Source organism: Cololabis saira, chromosome 13 (genome assembly GCF_033807715.1).
Source record: "Cololabis saira isolate AMF1-May2022 chromosome 13, fColSai1.1, whole genome shotgun sequence".
Classification (NCBI taxonomy): Eukaryota; Metazoa; Chordata; class Actinopteri; order Beloniformes; family Belonidae; genus Cololabis; species Cololabis saira.
In genome coordinates, this window is record NC_084599.1 from 10,835,056 (window position 1) to 10,854,101 (window position 19,046).

Here is a 19,046-nt window from a genome sequence, read left to right on the forward strand (position 1 = left end):
CGATCTCGTATTCATCATGCAGCTTTTCCAGACCCCTGCTACATTTCTCTGAAGGTAATCAGTGGGAACCTGCCACACTTTGTGAACAAAGACATTACTCAGCTGACAGCTTATGGCCCATAATGCAGTAAAAATCTGAAGACCGCTGAGCTAATTGAGTAAGGTAGTCTGAGGGCTTGTGTAAGTTCAAGGACTACGCAGCGGACAACGCAGGCTGAGGGATGGGAACTCTTTACAGAGTTGCATAAAGACAGGGACGATCCCGGGGCTTTGCGTGCCGTTCGTCCCCGAGTCGTTTTTTTGTAAAAAGGGGGTTGCCATGCCAAGAGCAGACCAAAGGAGCACATTTCAGTGGGTTGTTAATTACATTTACATGTTTATTTTTCTTTGTTGTGGTCATCGACTGAAGATCAGAAGTCCACTCATTAAAATATGTAATAAAATCAGACTGCTTGACGGAGAACATAACCCCTTTTATGCTCCCACTTCTAGGCCTGTAAAGTCTAAACCGCACATTTTACCTGATCATAAAGTGGAGACTGAAATTCCTCCGAGCCAGTTCAAGGGGAATCTTTCCTCTTTTTGTGTGTAACAATGCTGACCATATGGCAAACAAAGGGTAGGGTTAAAAATTCAGCGTATAGCATACAGATACAGCAGCTGGATGAGTGTGTGTGTGTGTGTGTGTGTGTGAGGGCAGCTCGGCACAAATGAGTGAAGAGAAAAGTCCGATTCTGCTTACCTACCTGGATGCGTGTCCTGTGTGATTTCTGAAGCCAAACCCTCCACTGATCGTACAGTTTGATGGACATGCCGGTGCAGCCGTAGGCGTGCTTGCGGAGCCAGCCAAAGAACTGCTTGAGTTCCCGCCGCAAGGTGTTCTGCTCAGCAGGTTTAGGGTCACATGAGGGTCTTTGGAGCTGCCCTGGAAGAAGAAAAGGAGGGTGGTGGATGATGAGAGGAGACAGGAGATGAGAGGGAGTGGAAGGATGGGAAAACAGTGTGAAGGAAAGGAGTCTCACTCAAGAGGTTGCACAGATTAGTATTTGGTACCATATTGCAAACAATTGTAGGTCCCTATCCATTTTCAAAAGTCGCTCAAGAGAGCATTTAATTCAACAATATAGTCAAGAAAGCTCTTGCTTTTCCCACTGTTAATGTTCTTTTGTACTTCATATTCTGTGTTGCCATTTGTTCATCATAATATTCATATTTTCATGATCATGTGATCATAGGTCTACAGTATTTTTTTATTTTCATTCATGTTCTGCATGCAATTTTTATGATGTATTATTTATTTTTATTTTATGATTTTGTATCCTCATAACTTTATTGTTAAATGTTATTAGGTGGGGGCTCCTCGTAAGCCTACTGGCTTGCTCGCTCCTCCCTGCACAGTTTCTTTTAACTGCACTTATTTGTGTGATGTTATTTTTTATTGTATGTGCTAAATAAAACTAAACTGAAACAGATTCAACGGTGACTGTTGTGCAGGTAACAACATATCGACATGTGGCTGAAGTGTTTATTTTACTTTTGGGCAGACGAGGCAAAGAGGAAATTAGAGGAAATTATGAATACTTAGTAGATTTAAATTGCTTCAGGCCTTCACTCGTGGCTAACAGAAATCGTATCCAGAGAAAGAAAAATCGATCAACTTTTGCGTAATATCATAGTCGCCGAAAAAATGATCCATCAACCATCATTGTAAACTTTGTATGTGATAAAAAAGAAAAGAAAAGACAGTCATCTAAAGCAGTGGTTCCCAACCTTTTTTCCTTGTTCCCCCCTATACTCGTGTCTAAGACCAGCCGGGCCCCCCGACCCGTACATACTAGCACCAAAATAGTCTTTAATTGAAAAAATGAACATTAATTATGTTTTTTTGATACATTTCTCTTTGGTTTAACCTGTATACATATGACTTTGTTTCTCTCCAATGTCACCAATGTATAAAATACACACAAAAGGACATAAAAGGACATAAAAATATTTCTGAAAAATGTCTCTTTTAATATGAGACCACCATTTTTTTTAACATTTTTCTTTAACAACCTGTCGGAGTAGATTAAATGTTGAGTAATGATATAATAATAAGGAATGAAATCATTTCCTGTTTTTCACCAGTCTATAAAAAAACACAAAAGATATTCAAGACATTGATAAATTATTCCTAACAATGTCTTATGAATGACTCATTCTGCAAATATAATTTTTACAACTGCATAATTTCAAAGCAGACAAAGTTTCGCCCCCCCAGGGGGGGCCCGGACCCCAGGTTGGGAGACACTGATCTAAAGGACAATAATCCTATAGTAAAAGAGGTGGTAGCACTGTTCTCTGGGAAACTTTTTCATCTGCAGGAAGTGGAAAGTTGTAATGGACTGAAGGAGAGATGAACGCTACGGCGGTCAATGAGGAGACGCTACAACTGGGCCTTTCAAAACACTGCTCAAGCTCCACTGGACTGGTTAAAAATGTTGGAATGGCCTCAAGGCATCAGTCCATTATGGGTTAAAGAGTTTTATGCACAAACGTAAGTTATCTAACTGGTGGTGTGTGCAGTACTCGAGTTGTAAAAAAAGATCAGCGGGGATGGTGGATTTTATCATATGGGGACAGATAATTTGTGCTGATTACAAATAATATAATATATTACAAATAATAGCAGTGACCAAAACACCTGCAGAAATACTGCAGGAATGACATAGCAGCAGTTAAATGCAGCCTTCTGTAAGCTTTAAATATCCACTGGGCTTACATCAAATACACAACAATAAAAAACAGTTCTCTGAACTTATCAATATGATTCTGTCCTTCACAGGATAAGTAAAATGGATCACTGCAAAAACTCAAAATCTTAAGAATATTTGTCTTATTTCTAGTTAAAATGTCTCATTTTAGTAAAAAAAATCTCATAACACTTAAAACAAGACTCATCACTGGAAGAAAACAACAATTTTCACCTGTTTCAAGTAGATTTTCACTTAAAATAAGTAGAAAAATCTGCCAGTGGAACAAGATTTTTTTGCTTGTAATGAGAAGATAAATCTTGTCCCACTGGCAGATTTCTTACTTATTTCAAGTGAAAATTTACTTGAAACAGGTGAAAATTGTCAAATAAGTTATTTTTCTGGTGTTATTTTTCTGGTGATGACTCTAAATGTAGAAATAGCAGTAAAACCACATTCATTGATGAAATGGCATAAGGGATGGAAAGGAGGGATGGCAATTTTACAGGGGGGATGATTTTGACCGTTTTTATTTCAGGGGGGATGCCATCCCCCCTCATCCCCCCTCAACTCGAGTACTGGGTGTGTGCCACACTTACAAGTGACTTACAGCTGTATTTGTGGAAAAAGGGGCAGACGAATACTCTCCTTCAGAGGATAGGTTTCATTATATCATAAAATCTTGCAAACCCCAACACTTCTATAACATACTGTTAATGGTCCAACATTGTCATTTAGTAGCAACCAGAATAATGTTCATATTCACAAACTGTTGGATTTCTTTGGATTCAGTAATTATTTGGTGTATAAAATAACCAAAAGTTCTTAACTTTGATGCCAGAATGGAAATTACATTTTTAATACTCGTTCTTTTCCTAAAATTGATTTTAAAAACGCTAACATAATTCTCTGATGTAACATTAAGTATAATCCAGTACATAAAAAAATCATAAAAAGGCATCTCCAAAGTGTCTCAGGAACAGCGTGGTCCTCCGCTTTTATGATGAGTCATTTTTCATTTCAAAATGGGTTAAAGTTTCATGTGAACAGACACGTTTAGCAGGGGAGTTTTTGTGAACTGTGAAGTTGACATATTATATTTGGCTTCCTAGAGAGGACGTTCTTCCTTAATGAAAGAGCTCAATAACAACTTCCTCTCTCTGGGGAGTAAACACTGCATAACCTAAGCAACCTATTATCTGCTCCTCCTGCTCCCAAACCTGCATCCACTCAAGCTTTATAGGCTCTGCGTGTGCCGCCGACAGACAAGCAGCTTCTTAACTTGATCGATCTTTGAAGCGGACGACAAAAATCTATCATGTTCCCCCAGCTCTTTGTAGTTCCCCTAATCCTCTGCGTGGAGATCTCTATCAAGCTAACGACCCCATTGATGTTTGCTTTTCTCCGGGTCACATGCGGCCTCCATCTTCCTGTGCAGGATGTTGAAGGGGATAAGGGACATTGTTTTCTAGACTTTAATTGGCAATGAAAGGTTGATTATTAGAAAGGAACCAACGATCAAGATTTGATGACATCGCAGATGGTTGGCCCGGCATTTAAAAGCAAGCCGGCGAGACAGCCGTGGATACTTCAGACAGAGCTAGAGTTTTAAATATTAGTAGACTTCATCCCATCCAAATACAAACACATGCACAGTTTTGTTTTTACTCTTTCAATAAAGTCACTGCAGTTATCAGCTTCCATGAAAACAGATCCACTTCCAGAGGCTCAGATACAACAAACATTGTCCAGCATTGTGGTGTTTGTACTTGTGAGGAACATACCGCTGGCGGGGGTGGAGGCGGCCGTCGGGTGGCTCCAGTCGCTCCAGATGCCAGGTTTCCTGGAGCCAAAGATCCCCACTGGGTTGCACCTCACTTGGACAAAATAGACGGTCCCTGGCTTGAGGCCCGCCAGCCTGCAGGATGTCAGATTTCCCACATCATCCACCACCTGAAGAAGAAAAAAAGACGCAAAGCTTCAAAATACTACGACGGAGTATTAGGGCCAAACTAAAACAAAAGAAAATTGGAAATTACGAGAATAAAGTCATAATATAATGAGAATAAAGTTGTAAAATTACGAGAATAAAGTCATAATGGTGCGAGAATAAAGTCGCAATAGAATAAAGTCGTAATATTATGAGAATAAAGTCGTAATATTACGGGAATAAAGTCGTAATATTACGAGAATAAAGTCGTAACATTACAAGAATAAAGTGGTAATTTATGAGAATAAAGTGTTAATTTATGAGAATAAAGTCATAATATTACGAGAATAAAGTGTTAATTTATGAGAACTCTAACAGGAAGAGCATCTTCTCCCTGTGTTAAAATGAAGAATATTGAGCATCTTGTGAAGTTATATTTATATATTTATAATATATTTAATATTACGACTTTATTCTCGTAATATTACCACTTTATTGTCAAAATATTATGACTTTATTCTCGTAATATTACGACTTTATTCTCACAACATTATGACTTTATTATGGTAATTTTACGACTTTATTCTCATATTATTATGACTTTATTCTCGTAATTTCCATTTTTTTTTTTTTTTTTTTGTCTTTTTAGTTTGGCCCTAATACTCCGTCGTAAAATACACCTCCTCCACAAGAAGAAATATTTGGTGACACATTTTTAAAATCACTTCCAGCTCTGTGGATGTTCAAATTCTCATCCATTCATATTTTCAGGTTTGTGTTCAATTCATTTTGCAGGATGAGAGCTTAAAACCTTTTGTATGTATTTACAAGTGTATACAATATCTGTGGCACGGGCATAAAAGTCTATCTTACAATCAGTTTTTCAAAATGTGTTCATGTTTCCTCTCAAGGATTATTTCCTCATTCAGTACAGATTCAAAGAAATGCATTTTTAGCCTATTCAAAAACATCAAAGAAGCAGTTTGAAAGAGCAAAGGTTTTAAAAAAAACCTCCACTTTCACACTTTGGGATCAAAGCCAGGTTTGAAAATCTACCTGCTACGCTTCCCTGGCAACAGTGAAAGATTACGTGCAAGACTGAGATCTGAATACAAGGAAGACAAAGTCGAGAGACTGGAGATGCATCAGGGGAAACTTTTATACTCCCATCAATCAACAACACAGCTCAAACATTTAAACAGCAGCTTTTTCGTGCTGATGTTGTGACCTTCCAGTCAGTGGCGTCCTCCAGTCTGTAGCGTATCTGATATTTGGCCTGAAACAGGATGTCTTTGAGCTGAAGGGAGCTGGCCCATTGCACAGTTAGCTGATCCTCGAGGTCGCCCACACGACTCACGTGCACGTTGGCAGGAGGGTCAGTGGTCACTGCACAAACGAGAGTTAAAAGGTTTGTGCAAAGATGATAGACAGACAGTCCACAGTGAAAGTAAAGTGAAACCCAAAATGAACATTAGGACGTAACACACTGAGCAGACTAGTGTCACAGGAAGAAAGCATCTATAGGTGTATCAATTAATCTCAGTAATGAGAACAACTATGGTTTTTAAGCAGTTATTAGATGTCATGTGGTCACAGTGTGGCATGCAAAACGTCTTTTTTTAAATGTTTTAATTGCTATAAGTATCTGAGTTTGTAACATATGATCTGATCTCCAAAAAGGAATAAATTTGCCATCATTTTTATATATATATATATATATATATATATATATATATATATATATATACACACACACACACACACACACACACACACACACACACACACACACACACACACACACACATCAGAGGTGACCTTCTTTTAGTTTTCACTTGGTTTCAAAGTAACAAAAGGGTTTGAATCAATAATTGTAGAGCTATTTGGAAAGCATTGTCCGTTTCTGCCAACGCTGTTTGTAATCATTCAGTTCCTTTGAAATCCCTTCACACCATTTTGCAGGATTGTGGCAAAACATTTAGCTTTTACCTCTTGAAATACTTGATTGTGAACTTAGAGGTGTGTTTGGGAAACATTTGCACGTTGCGGTATCTATCATCTTTTCCATTGGGATTTTTCTATACAGATAGAATGATGTTTGGTGGTATTTCATGACCTGTGCTCTGAGGACCCGACCATCACATTCATACTCACACAGGTGTGGCTGCCGTGTTTACCAGTGTTTATCATCTTTATGCCGTGAACTGAAGAACTACCTGTTAACACTTTACTTTGTGGCTGCTGATTGCTGAATGTTTAACATTGTGAAATGTGCATCACCTAGAGCAGGGGTCGGCAACCCATGGCTCTAGAGCCGCATGCAGCTCTTTAGCGCCGAGTGGCTCCCTGGAGCTTTTTCAAAAATGTTTGACCTTTTTCTTCTTTTTTTCTTTTTTTTTTTTCTTCTTCTTTCTTCTTTTTTTCCTTTTTTTCTTCCTTATTCCTTTCCTTTTTCAATCTTGACATTTCAATTTTTTTCTCGAAATTTTGACATTTTTCACGAAATTTTTACTATTTCCTCGAAATTTTTACTATTTCCTCGACATTTCGACTTTTTTCTCGTCATTTCGACTTTTTTCTCAACATTTAGACTTCTTTCTCGAAATTGTACTTCATTATTAATCCCGACATTTCAACTTTGTTCTCGACATTTCGACTTTTTTCTCAACATTTCGACTTTTTTCTTGACATTTCGACTATTTTCTCAAGATTGTACTTCAACATTAATCTTGACATTTCTACTTTTTTCTCAACATTTTGACTTTTTTCTTGACATTTCGACTATTTTCTCGACATTTTGACTTTTTTCTCAAGATTGTACATCAACATTAATCTTGACATTTTGACTTTTTTCTCGACATTTTGACTTTTTTCTCGAAGTGCATAATGAAAAAAATAAATCTTCCCCCAGTTATAGCTAATATAGAAACATGCAGCATGTGTTGTCTTCATTCTAAGGCTGATACAAGACTTTTCATTTTTTGAGGCTCCAGACATATTTGTTTTTTGTGTTTTTGGTCCAATATGGCTCTTTCAACATTTTGGGTGGCCGACCCCTGACCTAGAGCTATACTTGTGAGACATGAGGCTACAGTCTGTCAAATAAATAAAAGTTACCTGAGGCATCCAATATCTTAGCATTAAGCACTTGAATTGTACTTCTTTCCTCATTTTTCTAATCTTCAAGAAGGTGTCAAAATGTCTGCAGGTGGCTACCAAACAGTTACCAGGGGGCTAGTAGACTTCGTTTCAGGTCACTCTACTTCTTGTGAGAGCATGTCGTACCTCATTCATCACTGAATCACAATTTGTTGGAACAAGGTTGTTCAAGTGCTTTGAAGGAAGGAAAAATGGATGGAAGATTAAAGGGATAACAGTATGAGACAATGGAAGAAACCTATTAAGAGCGTCCTGTAAACGGCCTTGTGATGTAACCTTCTGCTTCTAACAGATTACGTATTTTGTTTCTTCTGTTTAAAGGAAGAATGTTGAATCAAATGTTCTCATAACTAATGGTTTCTATCATTCTTGGAGTGCAATACATCAGATATATGACATTATTGCCCTTGCTGCCTCCTACAAACCCTCATAGTTTACCTGCTGAAGTCTGAATGCAGAGAGAGGATTATTATCTACTGTTAATAAACGTGGTGTTTCCTGGGAGTCGTGATGTTCTGCTGTTATATCTGGGCGTGAAAATGTGCCGGAATAGCTTCTATTGTTAAAACATAATTAACTCAATTGGGGTAACGAGTGAAACATTTAAATGAGAAGTATCTGCTAAGCCACAAAAACACAGCTAAAATCATGACTTTAGAAAAAAAAAGGGCACTTTTTGAGAGAAGCAGCCTGAAACCATAAAAATGAATGCTTCCTCTGACAGAAATGTGTTTGCCATATGCAGCACGATCGAAGGCAAACGAATGTAAAACTGGAGAGAAGGAAACAGCAAAGCAGACTATGAAAACAACAACAACAATATAATAGGGTCATTACTGGATGAACAGTAAGTAGACATTTTATTTTTTAACTTTGAACCCGCTCAGTTGTTTTTTCCTGGGAAAAAAGACTTCCCAGATATTACAGACATGAGCCTGTTTTTATTCAAGTTGGGGATCTGGGGGTTATTAATTCTTGTTATTAAGTGATATCAAGGTCATACTGGTGTTTCTGGCGAACAATGTTCATGAGATTATTGAAGCAGCTCCACCAGCATTTGTTATGTGTCCTTGAATCATTTTATTAGGTCTTAAATTTTGTTATTAAATCAGCAATTTAGGTTTACAGCAGAAATGTCAACGTTTCATGTCAAGGAAATGCGATGTGCATCAAAAGTAAACATTGATGTGCAGCTCTACTTTATAATTTTTGAAATATTTTCTTTCCTTTTGTTTGAAAGCATACTAATCACTAAAGATTTCCAGTTCCATAAAACATGTTACCTTTTTGACTAAAACTGTAGAGCTGAAAAAGTCAGAGAAAATGAATAAATACAAAAATCAGTTAAGGGGAGACCTAAAGATGAGTAGGGTAAAATAGTTAATGAATGCATATTGCTACTGCCCCTATCAAATCACTATGAATCCTGCGTTTTGAAATGTCAAATGAACAAAGTGTAGAAAAAAAAATCACTTAAATTTGTATGTTGGACATATTTTCTCTTTTTTGAAGAATATTTTAAAATAGCAATCAGCTTCAAAGGTTTTTTGGTTGTATTCTTTCAACCAGTTATAACCTCTTATTTAATATTAAATTCAACAGAAATTCTTAATGAAAATGTTTTCTTCTCTTTTTTTCTCTTTTTTTCCCTTTTCCAGAGAGTTTAATGTAGCTCTGATTTTCTTTCTGTCCATTGATGATATATTAGTTTTGGAGAGCTCGGCGACAGTGTTTTCTAACTTTGCCTGTTGGGTATTTTTATAGTTTAATTAAAAATGCCTTATTTGCATCTTCAAACAAAAGAATGTCTAAACTTCTATAAGAAATGTATAACCTTTAATATTCAAGGGGAGTTTTCATGATGATAAAAAATATTATGTTCTCTGCCTGTAGTGTTTCTATTTTACAAAATAATTGTCCATCCATATTTTTTGATTCAGGAATTTTTATCATTTTCAAAGGTTCACTAACGTAACGGTAAAATATTTGTGCAGGAATGTATTAATGTAATTGAGCCTTTGCTCAGAGGCTCACTTATCCTCAAATATGATATTTTTATTCTAAATTCAACATTTTGCAGTATTGCATTTTGCATTTTTATATTTTTTAATGTTCTAAATACACAATATTGGGTTATTTACCCAAGATTACTTAATCCTGAACTTGTTTAATAATTTAGAAGAAAACCGTGTCAGTGTGTTTCAATCAAGCCCATGGCTCGCCTTTTGGGATACAATATTGATTTTTCTCTCACTAGTAAGAAAAAAAGGCGTTTCTTACCTATATCAAGGATGTCCAGGTAGGTGATGTCAGAGGCGGCTGAGCCCAGCTGATTAGTTGCCTCCACCCAGATCTGATATGGGGTGAAGAGGGCGATGTTTCCAGCGATGTAACAAGAGTAGTCTTTCTTCACTGTGCTGTAATTCTCACATTCATTTTCTCTTTCATGCCACCTGAACACAAAACCAAAAGGGCAAATGCATTTGCTCTTGTCAGCTTTTCCTCTACAAGGCAAAACAGCGTCCAGCTACACGCCATAAAGTGTGTACGCCGCATACATTCCTGTAGACTTGTATCTAGTCTACTCCAGGGCTGTTTGGTGAGGTGATGACCTGTGATCTGCATCAGGTCTGGGGTAGCTCACCTCAGTTTGTACTTGAGGGTGTATTTAGTTGTGATGTGGGTCTCACCCCGCCCACCCAACCTCCATTTGCATCTCAAGTCCTTTGCATTGTGGGACCAACATTTTAAATTGACTGGCTTTTCTGGAGGCACTGAAAAAAAAACCGCAGAACAAAAAATAAATACACACAAAAATCCATACAAAAATAATAACTATGAAAAAGCAGAATGTTGCATAAGTTACAAATATGAATGTACATCACATGCCCTGCCATCTGCTACACAACACACTGATTAAATAACAGCCTTCTCAGTTAGATTTCTTCAGGTTCAACACAGACTGCTTCACAAGATCATCCGTGGCCACAGCTTCAACCTTCTACATCATAATACTGTCTGCATCCAGATATTGGGTATTAATATAATATTAATGAACTGAACTTAATCAAATCCAGTTGATCTGAAAATGTGATTCAACCAAGATGCACTCGTGGTGACGGATGAAGATAAAGAGCCATGCAATCTGGGCCAAAACAAGCTGATATGTTAAGAAACTAATTAATTATGAGGATGCTCATCTTATATTGTTCTGGTTATTAACATTCATATTATGTACAATGGCATGTAAATGTTTGGTGTCCCTAATGAGATTCTTTTGAATACTTGGTGATTGAGGATGAACTGATCTCTGAAAGCTAAATGAGAGATGTTTCAAACATTTTAAGGAAGTAAGACTTATTATTATATGTCTTTTTTTTGTGCTATTATAAATTAAGCAACATTTTTGGACAGTGGCAGTCGGATCCAACTTTAGATTTGATCTTAATCCATCTTATCTTAGATTTTATTTTAACATCAGCAGCCAAGAGAGAGCAAAGCCAAGAAATATGTATCAGAGTATCTATAAGAGTCTGTTTCCTCAGTCTGTAATTCAGTAAAACATCAGCAAATTTTGGGAGCAAACAACAACAAAAAAGAATAGAAAATAATAGAAGAAGAAATCATAAAAAAAAAAACAAAGATGACAGCAGGATGGCCTCTACAACGTGATGTAGTTCACAAACACACCTTATAATCCTCAGTGGACTACCTCACGAGGAGAAGGGTTTGGCCATGGCCCACACAATCCCACTATCTAAACATCTCTGAAAATCCTTTGATAGACCTCAGAACGGCAGTGCATCCAAGATCACCCAAGAATCTCATAAAATAAGAGGCCTTTCCCAGGAAGAAAAATGTGATAAATCCACATACTGTATAAGAACTGAAAAATTCATAGTTGGCCACAAAAAGCATTTGAAGGCTTTGATACTTTTCCAAAGGACGCTTTAATATGAAGAGTTGACATAAACATATATAGATTTTTTTCTCAAAATAAACCTTTTACATGCAACTGTAAGTAACTTTAATTAGCATTTGTATTTTGATCAGTAACTAGCAGTCACAACGGGTTGAGGATACGCTCCGTACCACACCAATCAACCGGTGATCAATTACAGAGGTGTCAAAAGTATTCACATTCAATACGCAGGTAGAAGTATAGATACTAGAGTTTAAAAATACTTCTGTAGAAGTTGAAGTATCATCTCAAGTTTTTTACTCGAGTAAAAGTATAAAAGTACTGGTTTCAAAACTACTTAAAAGTATAAAAGTAAAAGTAATGTAAGGGGGGAAAAGCCATTAAGGACAAAAGCCATTGAAAATGAATGCATCTTAGTATAATGCAAATATATTAAAGAAGCATATATGTGTACTATTGAGCATTAACATGTGTTTCAGAGAGCAGGAGATATGATGACTAGTTGCCTATAAGTATTGTAATGGTGCAAAAAGTCAAACTTCAGAGGCATGTTATCATTTATCCTAACCTTTATTGGAATGTACATCCAAGTTTAGTTGCAGGAATCTGAGGGAACGGATGTAAGAACAAAACTGGACAAGAACATCTGAAACAACCACAACCAAATTCACTCTATCCGGATGGAGCAATTTAACTGGATAGTTTTTTTTTAAAGGCCGAAATGAAATAGAGTAACAAGGCTGTTTTTAAAATGTAAGGAGTAAAAAGTACAGATAATTGCGTGAAAATGTAAGGAGTAAAAGTAAAAAGTCGTGAAGTATAGATAACCAAAATTTCTACTTAAGTAAGGTAATGAAGTATTTGTACTTTGTTACTTGACACCTCTGATCAATTATAAACGTTTACAAAAGTTTGACCTTCTGATTGTACCATTTTATATGATGGATTGGGTAATATTTTATCTGAATTCTGCTGAAATTAAAGTGAGTACAAGAATTTTGTTGAGAGTTGATCAGCTAAAGGCGAGAATACACCGATTTATTAGTGTCTGAAAAGCCATTACGTGATTATTTTATCATATCACATTCACATCCCCACCTGTCCTTCAGACTCTTTGGTCCGTGAAACAACTTGAAGCCAGCCATCGCAACATAAAGGATCAGCTTCCACTTACAGCCCACGTAGAGACAGGAACCAGCCAGGATGCGTCCATCCTCCCCATGACACACCAGGTTGTCTCCAGACTTCTGCTTGGAGCCGCTGAGAGCGTGAAGGGTGACACTGAGGACGTTGGAGGACACGATGCTGTAGTTGCTGCTGGATACACGCACACCGTTCAGTGTCCAGTATATCCCGCTGGCGTGGAGGCCGAGGTCGGGGCTGACCTCGCACGTGGCTGTCAGGCTGGAACCGATGTGCAAGGCGGGATCCTGGGGGGATATCACTGCAACATCTGGGTTACGGACATACACAGGGCACCTTTTGAAGCCTTGATACATTCTTTGTTGTCTGAACAAATGTGCAAACTCTAAAAACAATGAAAGATTAATTTCACACCTTTCATATTTTAGACAATACATCACAAATTATATTAACTCCTGAACATCTGTTTTGGAGGACAGTTTCATTCCTTCCATTCATTCATTTATGTTATGTACAAAGAAATCATTTGACTAAAAGTTACAAGTCGCCCCCATGAAAACGTGCATGTGTGTGTATATATGTGTATTTTTTGAGCGCAGCAGCAGCGCTGTACCACAACAAAGCAGCATCTCAGCACATATTTATGACCTCGTAATGAAGTGGATTTATGAAGCCTCGCTTGAAACCCTCAGAAAGGTCACCATGGCGTGTCAGTACAATCCGTGAATGCTTTTCCATACCCAGCCCTTCTGAGGCAGCGTCTGCCCTTATGATTGATGCCCATGAGAAACCCCTCGTTATTCTTCTTTTTTTACTTCCCTGTCTGCATATTATTACATTATATTACGGCTCATTATTCTGCTTGAGTGTGAGAACTGGGATCCCTCTTCATGTATAAACACGTGTTAATGTGCCCTGATAACGGTGCTGCTGGTGGGCATCTAAACTCTAACATAAGGATCACTACAGCTTTTTCAACTTCTGCATTAACTAATATGAAGGAATAACGCTCAGGGGTAAAAACATATGAATGTTGATAGGAGTGAGGACATAATATGCAGTATAAAGAGGTTCTTTGTCGGCTTTATGATAATAAATCTCTGCATGCTAATGTTTTTCTTCATGCACAGTATTTTAATAAATCTCATGAGGTTTTTTGTTACCGCCAAATCAAACAGGCTTTGATCCGTCTACTCTACGCTCAGAGTTAATGTGATTATGTTTTAAGGAATGCCTGTTTACTAAAGAGTAAGATAAACAGTTGTGTGCATCCATCCTCTAGGCTCTGAACCAACAGAGAAACAATGCCAAGCAGAATAAACTGTCTATTGAAGTTTGATACTTACCTGTTGAGGAGAACAACGCTTCTGGAGCAACGAAGAGCAAAAACATGAAGGAAATCATAGTTTATGAGCTGGGCTTCTTCTCTTTTCCTGCTCCTGTCTCCTTTTTTTTAAGTTTCCACGTTGCACAGCAGGCAGAGAGAGGTAGAGTTGCAGAGGGATCTGCGCAGCTTCACAGTTCAGACTGACTGCAGGGAGTTTAGCCTGGATGTGTGCATCTCTGCAGCGGCTGCAACACCGAGGTTCTCGATATGCTCCTCCCTTGGTTTCCCACATAGTCTAAAGTCATTAGGTTTCCTCAGCATGTCCCCTCCCAGATATGCACACGCACACCTACATACCCACAAGACATCCACACCAGAGCAAATCAACACACTCAGAGTCCAATGAATGATGCCATGGAGGCTGCATTTAATCAGGTCGGATTTCAAACTTTGTAAACACGTTAAAATGTCCTTATTTCCCCATATATCTATAAACATGATCAGATTTGCCCACAGATTATATAACTTGAACTCTAAAGCTGAGGTATGGGATCTTTATGGCTCGGTATGTAGGGTGACCCTTTGGAGCAGTGGTCCTCACTCCTGGTCCTAAAATTGAGAGCCGCTGTCCTGCATGTTTTTGATGTTTCCCTGCTCCAGTAAACCCTGATACAGATGACTGCGTCACCAACAGAACTGTGCAGACCTGGAGGAAAGATTGGTGATGACCACCAGGGCAGCTGACAGTCCTGCCGGGGCCCCGGACAAAATAATCTAAGATGGGCCCCCCTGCGCCCGGATCTCTCCTTCTCCTCTTCCTCTCCTCTCCCTCTGCTCTTCAGGTTTTTATACAAGCTAATGGACGTTAACATTAGAGCTAGCCAGTTAGGTTAAGTTACAAGGTTGGTAAACGTTGGCTGTGCTGTTTCTTACCTTGCTCTACGCTGACTTTATTAATTCCAGCTTCACCGTCACCCCCTTTTTAAAATATTTGTGTAGAGAATCTCTGAGGCCTCTATTTTCTTCTTCTCTTTTCTCTTCTTTTCTGAGCTCCGGACTTGTGCTGACCGGACATTTTGACCATTCTAATGGTTGAATTAAATGATAACATCAAATTTTGATCAGCGGCCAAACCATTTTTGTGTTGGGGGTTCTTGACCACAAGGACAATTAGGAAGAAAACAAATAACAAGCTTTTATGTAACTCAAATACTACATATTTTTTTTTCCACAAATAGGCATATTTTGAAACATTTTGAAAAATGATTCCATAATTTAATGAGAATAAAAAAAAAATTTAAAAAAAATGTTTTTTGTTTTTTTTCTTCAGTTCTGGGCCCCCCCCTACCCTGGGCCCGGGACAACAGACCCGTTTGTCCCCCCTATCGGCGGCCGTGATGACCACTAATTAGAATCAGGTGTGTTGATGCAGGGAAACATCAAAAACATGCAGGACAGCAGCTCTCCAGGACCAGGAGTGAGGACCACTGCTTTAGGGCAAACTGCAGACATTTCAGGAAACAGTTAATCAGATCTGCACATCAGCTTGAAGGAAGTTTAGATAATTCCTCTGTACAGCTTTGTACAGCTCGGAAATATTAATGATTTTTGCTCATATACCTTTAAGCATCAGGTCCTTCGACATTCCTACTGAATAAAAGTCAAGATGAATCCAACATATTCTGGGTGATACTTGCTGAGATGTTTAATCTCCTTTGGTTCATGGACATAAGTTGCTGTTCAGATTTGGAATTCACTCCATTATGGAAAGATATCCTGACATGGGCGCAGGTTAAACCATTATTTGGTTTAATCCACACGTAAAACATTTCTGGATAGTTTTTGCATGTCCTTACTTCGCCACATAATTGTTTGGTAACTGCAGGAAGCAGAAATATGTATATATATTTTTGAAGAGCAGCTATTTGTCTTTGAAGCACTGCCGCACACTTCCTGATAATAGACATGTGAACATTAACATAACCGGTCTGTAAGAGCCATTTAGTTTGTTATTTGCTACCGATGGTCCTTTAAGACAGCGGTTCCCAACCTTTTTTCCTTGGAGCCCCCCCCCTACTTGTGTCTAAGACCAGCCAGGCCCCCCGACCCGTACATACCAGCACCAAAAGATTAAAGTGATTTGTTACAAATCTTTAATTGAAAAAAATAACATTAATTATGGTTTTTTTATACATTTCTCTTTGGTTTACCCTGTATACAGATGACTTTGTTTTTCTCGCCTTCATTTTGTGTCACCAATGTATAAAATACACACAAAACATAATTGCAAGGACATAAAATAATTTCTGAAAAATGTATCTCTTAATATGAGAGCAAAAATAAAAAAAAATGTTCCTTTAACAATCTGTTGGAGTAGTAGTAATTAAATGTTGAATAATGATATAATAATACGTTTTTAAGTTTGTATCCTGCTAAAAATAATTTAGAAATATATTTTGGTCATTTTAAAATACTAAGTGGGTTTATACAGACTTGGATTACAGTATTCCATTAGGTGTGTTATTATGATTTTTTATTTATTTAACATGTGTAAATATAATTTTTACAACTCCTCAAAGCAGACAAAGTTTTGCGCCCCCCCAGATATCTCTGGCGCCCCCCCAGGGGGGGCCCGGACCCCAGGTTGGGAGACTCTGCTTTAAGACACCTTCTTCTTGGGGTGGTTAAGCTTCAGTTTCCTCCTGCTGAACACAAACTGTCTGTTACCTGTGAGAGGTTGTATCTAAAGTATTTGGAGGTGGTTTTGTAACTTTTATTGCTCTAATAAGTCTTATGAAACTATTTCCATAAAGTCCTTAGATATGAGAGAGTACACTTCCACAGACATGTGGTATGAGGAACTTTGGCAGATCCTTCTATTTCAGGTAAAACAACGCTTGTTAACACCTGACTTTCCTCTTGCCGAAAATACCAGATTTTAATTTCAACTTCAAATGCTCTCCTAATCGTAAATATTTACATTTTGCCGCCCATAGACCAGTAAAATAATAAATAAATGACAATATTTAACTTTTATATTTAATTTATTTTCATTTTTTCCTCATTCCTCAGTTGGAAGCTGTTTAAGGATTGTGAATATCAAATACAATCCTAGTAAATACTTATTCAAATATATAACTTAAGACATATAGTCATGTGTTTTAGGAATTTTGACTTTCTCTTAAATAACAGACCAGATAACAGACAAAACTAATGTTTAAACTGATCTAATACATCATTTTACAGAGCCCTTTCGTGCTGTATGTAGACGATGCAGATGCATGAATCCCCCAAAGCCACTAGGGGGCCCCCAAGTTACAAGGTCAACCTCACTATTTTCTTGAAAATATACAAGTTTACAGGATTAGTATTTCAGTGTTTTCCCTTACAAATGTATCAATTTGTAAAATCTAATGGATATTTTTCTTTTTTGTTTTTGTGATTTTTCAACTTTGTTTGTTTATCCCTTTACAGGGCAGTCAATAAAACATATTGCATTTTAAAAATATATTATTAGAGAATATTAAAGGAACATTTTTATTCTGCAACTTCTTTTTAAAAGAAAAAGTATGTAACACTGCAGAAGTTGCCAAATATGGTTATGTGGCCTGCAAAAGGTAAAAAAGTAAGATATTCTGAATGTTTTCATGGGAAATATTTGAGTTCATTAAAGTCAGAAAATCTGAATTTTTGCTCACAAATTTATGAGTTTATTCTGCACATTCCCTCAAGTGGTCCCAATACTCCATTGTACTAGCTCAGCCAGAGTCAGATACTTAAATTTCTAGGTTTATTTTCTAAGATCAGCTTGAATTTGACCTTTATTTTGTCAGGTAGCTTTTTTTTCTTCTTTTTTTAAAGAAGAAAAAAGCTTTAATCACCAATTGATTAAAGCATCACTAGATTTTATTTAAGGGGTAGCCTTGTGAACCCCCCCCCCCCAAAAAAAAGCCCCCCAAAACCAGAAAATCTCCCTGATAATGTACAGTTCATCCATCAATTATCAATACTCCTATGGGCAGCTTAAAAATCACCAGTTAACCTGAAATGTTTGTGGACTGTGGGAGGAAACCAGAGTACCAGGATAAACCCCACACAAGCACAGGGAGACGTGCTCAGGAAGGCTCCTGGTGGGATTCCAAATGGTAATTTTTTTTGCTGCAAGGCAGCAGTGCCAACCATCAAGCCACCACGCTGGCCATATTGTATAATATATATTATTTGCCAAAAACACTTTTACCACTCTGCGATGGACTGGCGACATGTCCAGGGGGAACCCCTGCCTCTCGCCTGTGATGAGCTGGATAGGCTCCAGCAGACCCCCGTGACCCTGTGAAGGATAAAGCGGCTATAGAAAATGGATGGATGGGTGGACTTTTACCACTTTAAATGTTTATTACAGTTTTAGCACTTTTATCAAACAAGAATATATAATTGACAAACCACTAAATCTTGACAGAATCCTCATGGGGGCCCTCCACGCCGGGAGCTTGGTCTGCCTACGGGGGGCTGTCCAGGCCTGGATAGTTGGGGGTCCTACTGTCCTGGCCTGGATGGTTGGGGGTCCTGCTGTCCTGGATAGTTGGGGGTCCTGATCCAGGGCTTTATAGTCGTGGTGTGGGCCCCTCTCTGTCTGGGTGGGGGGGTCTCTGCGGCGGCGTCCCCTGTAGTCCTGGGCTTGGACGGGTCTCGGTGTGGATGGCTCCCATAGGATGGTGTTTCCTCACCTGGTCTATCAGTGCTCAGTCATACTCCATTTTTATCACAAGGGTGGGGAGGTGCCGGGTGTGTCTGCATCTGAATAGTATGCTGTGTGTATGTGTGTGTTGGTAG

At 38.1% G+C, this 19,046-nt stretch overlaps 1 protein-coding gene across 1 annotated transcript; it reads right to left on the reverse strand.

Annotated features, from left to right (window-relative positions):
• Positions 1-560: 560 nt before the first annotated feature.
• crlf1b (cytokine receptor-like factor 1b) lies at positions 561-14,290 on the reverse strand. Its single transcript, XM_061738953.1, has 8 exons — positions 14,233-14,290; positions 12,918-13,196; positions 10,466-10,595; positions 10,102-10,274; positions 5,891-6,048; positions 4,517-4,685; positions 709-925; positions 561-597 (listed from the first exon to the last, which is right to left on the reverse strand). Exons 1-8 carry the CDS (start codon positions 14,288-14,290, stop codon positions 561-563), a joined length of 1,221 nt encoding a protein of 406 aa, XP_061594937.1.
• Between the last annotated feature and the right edge of the window lie 4,756 nt (positions 14,291-19,046).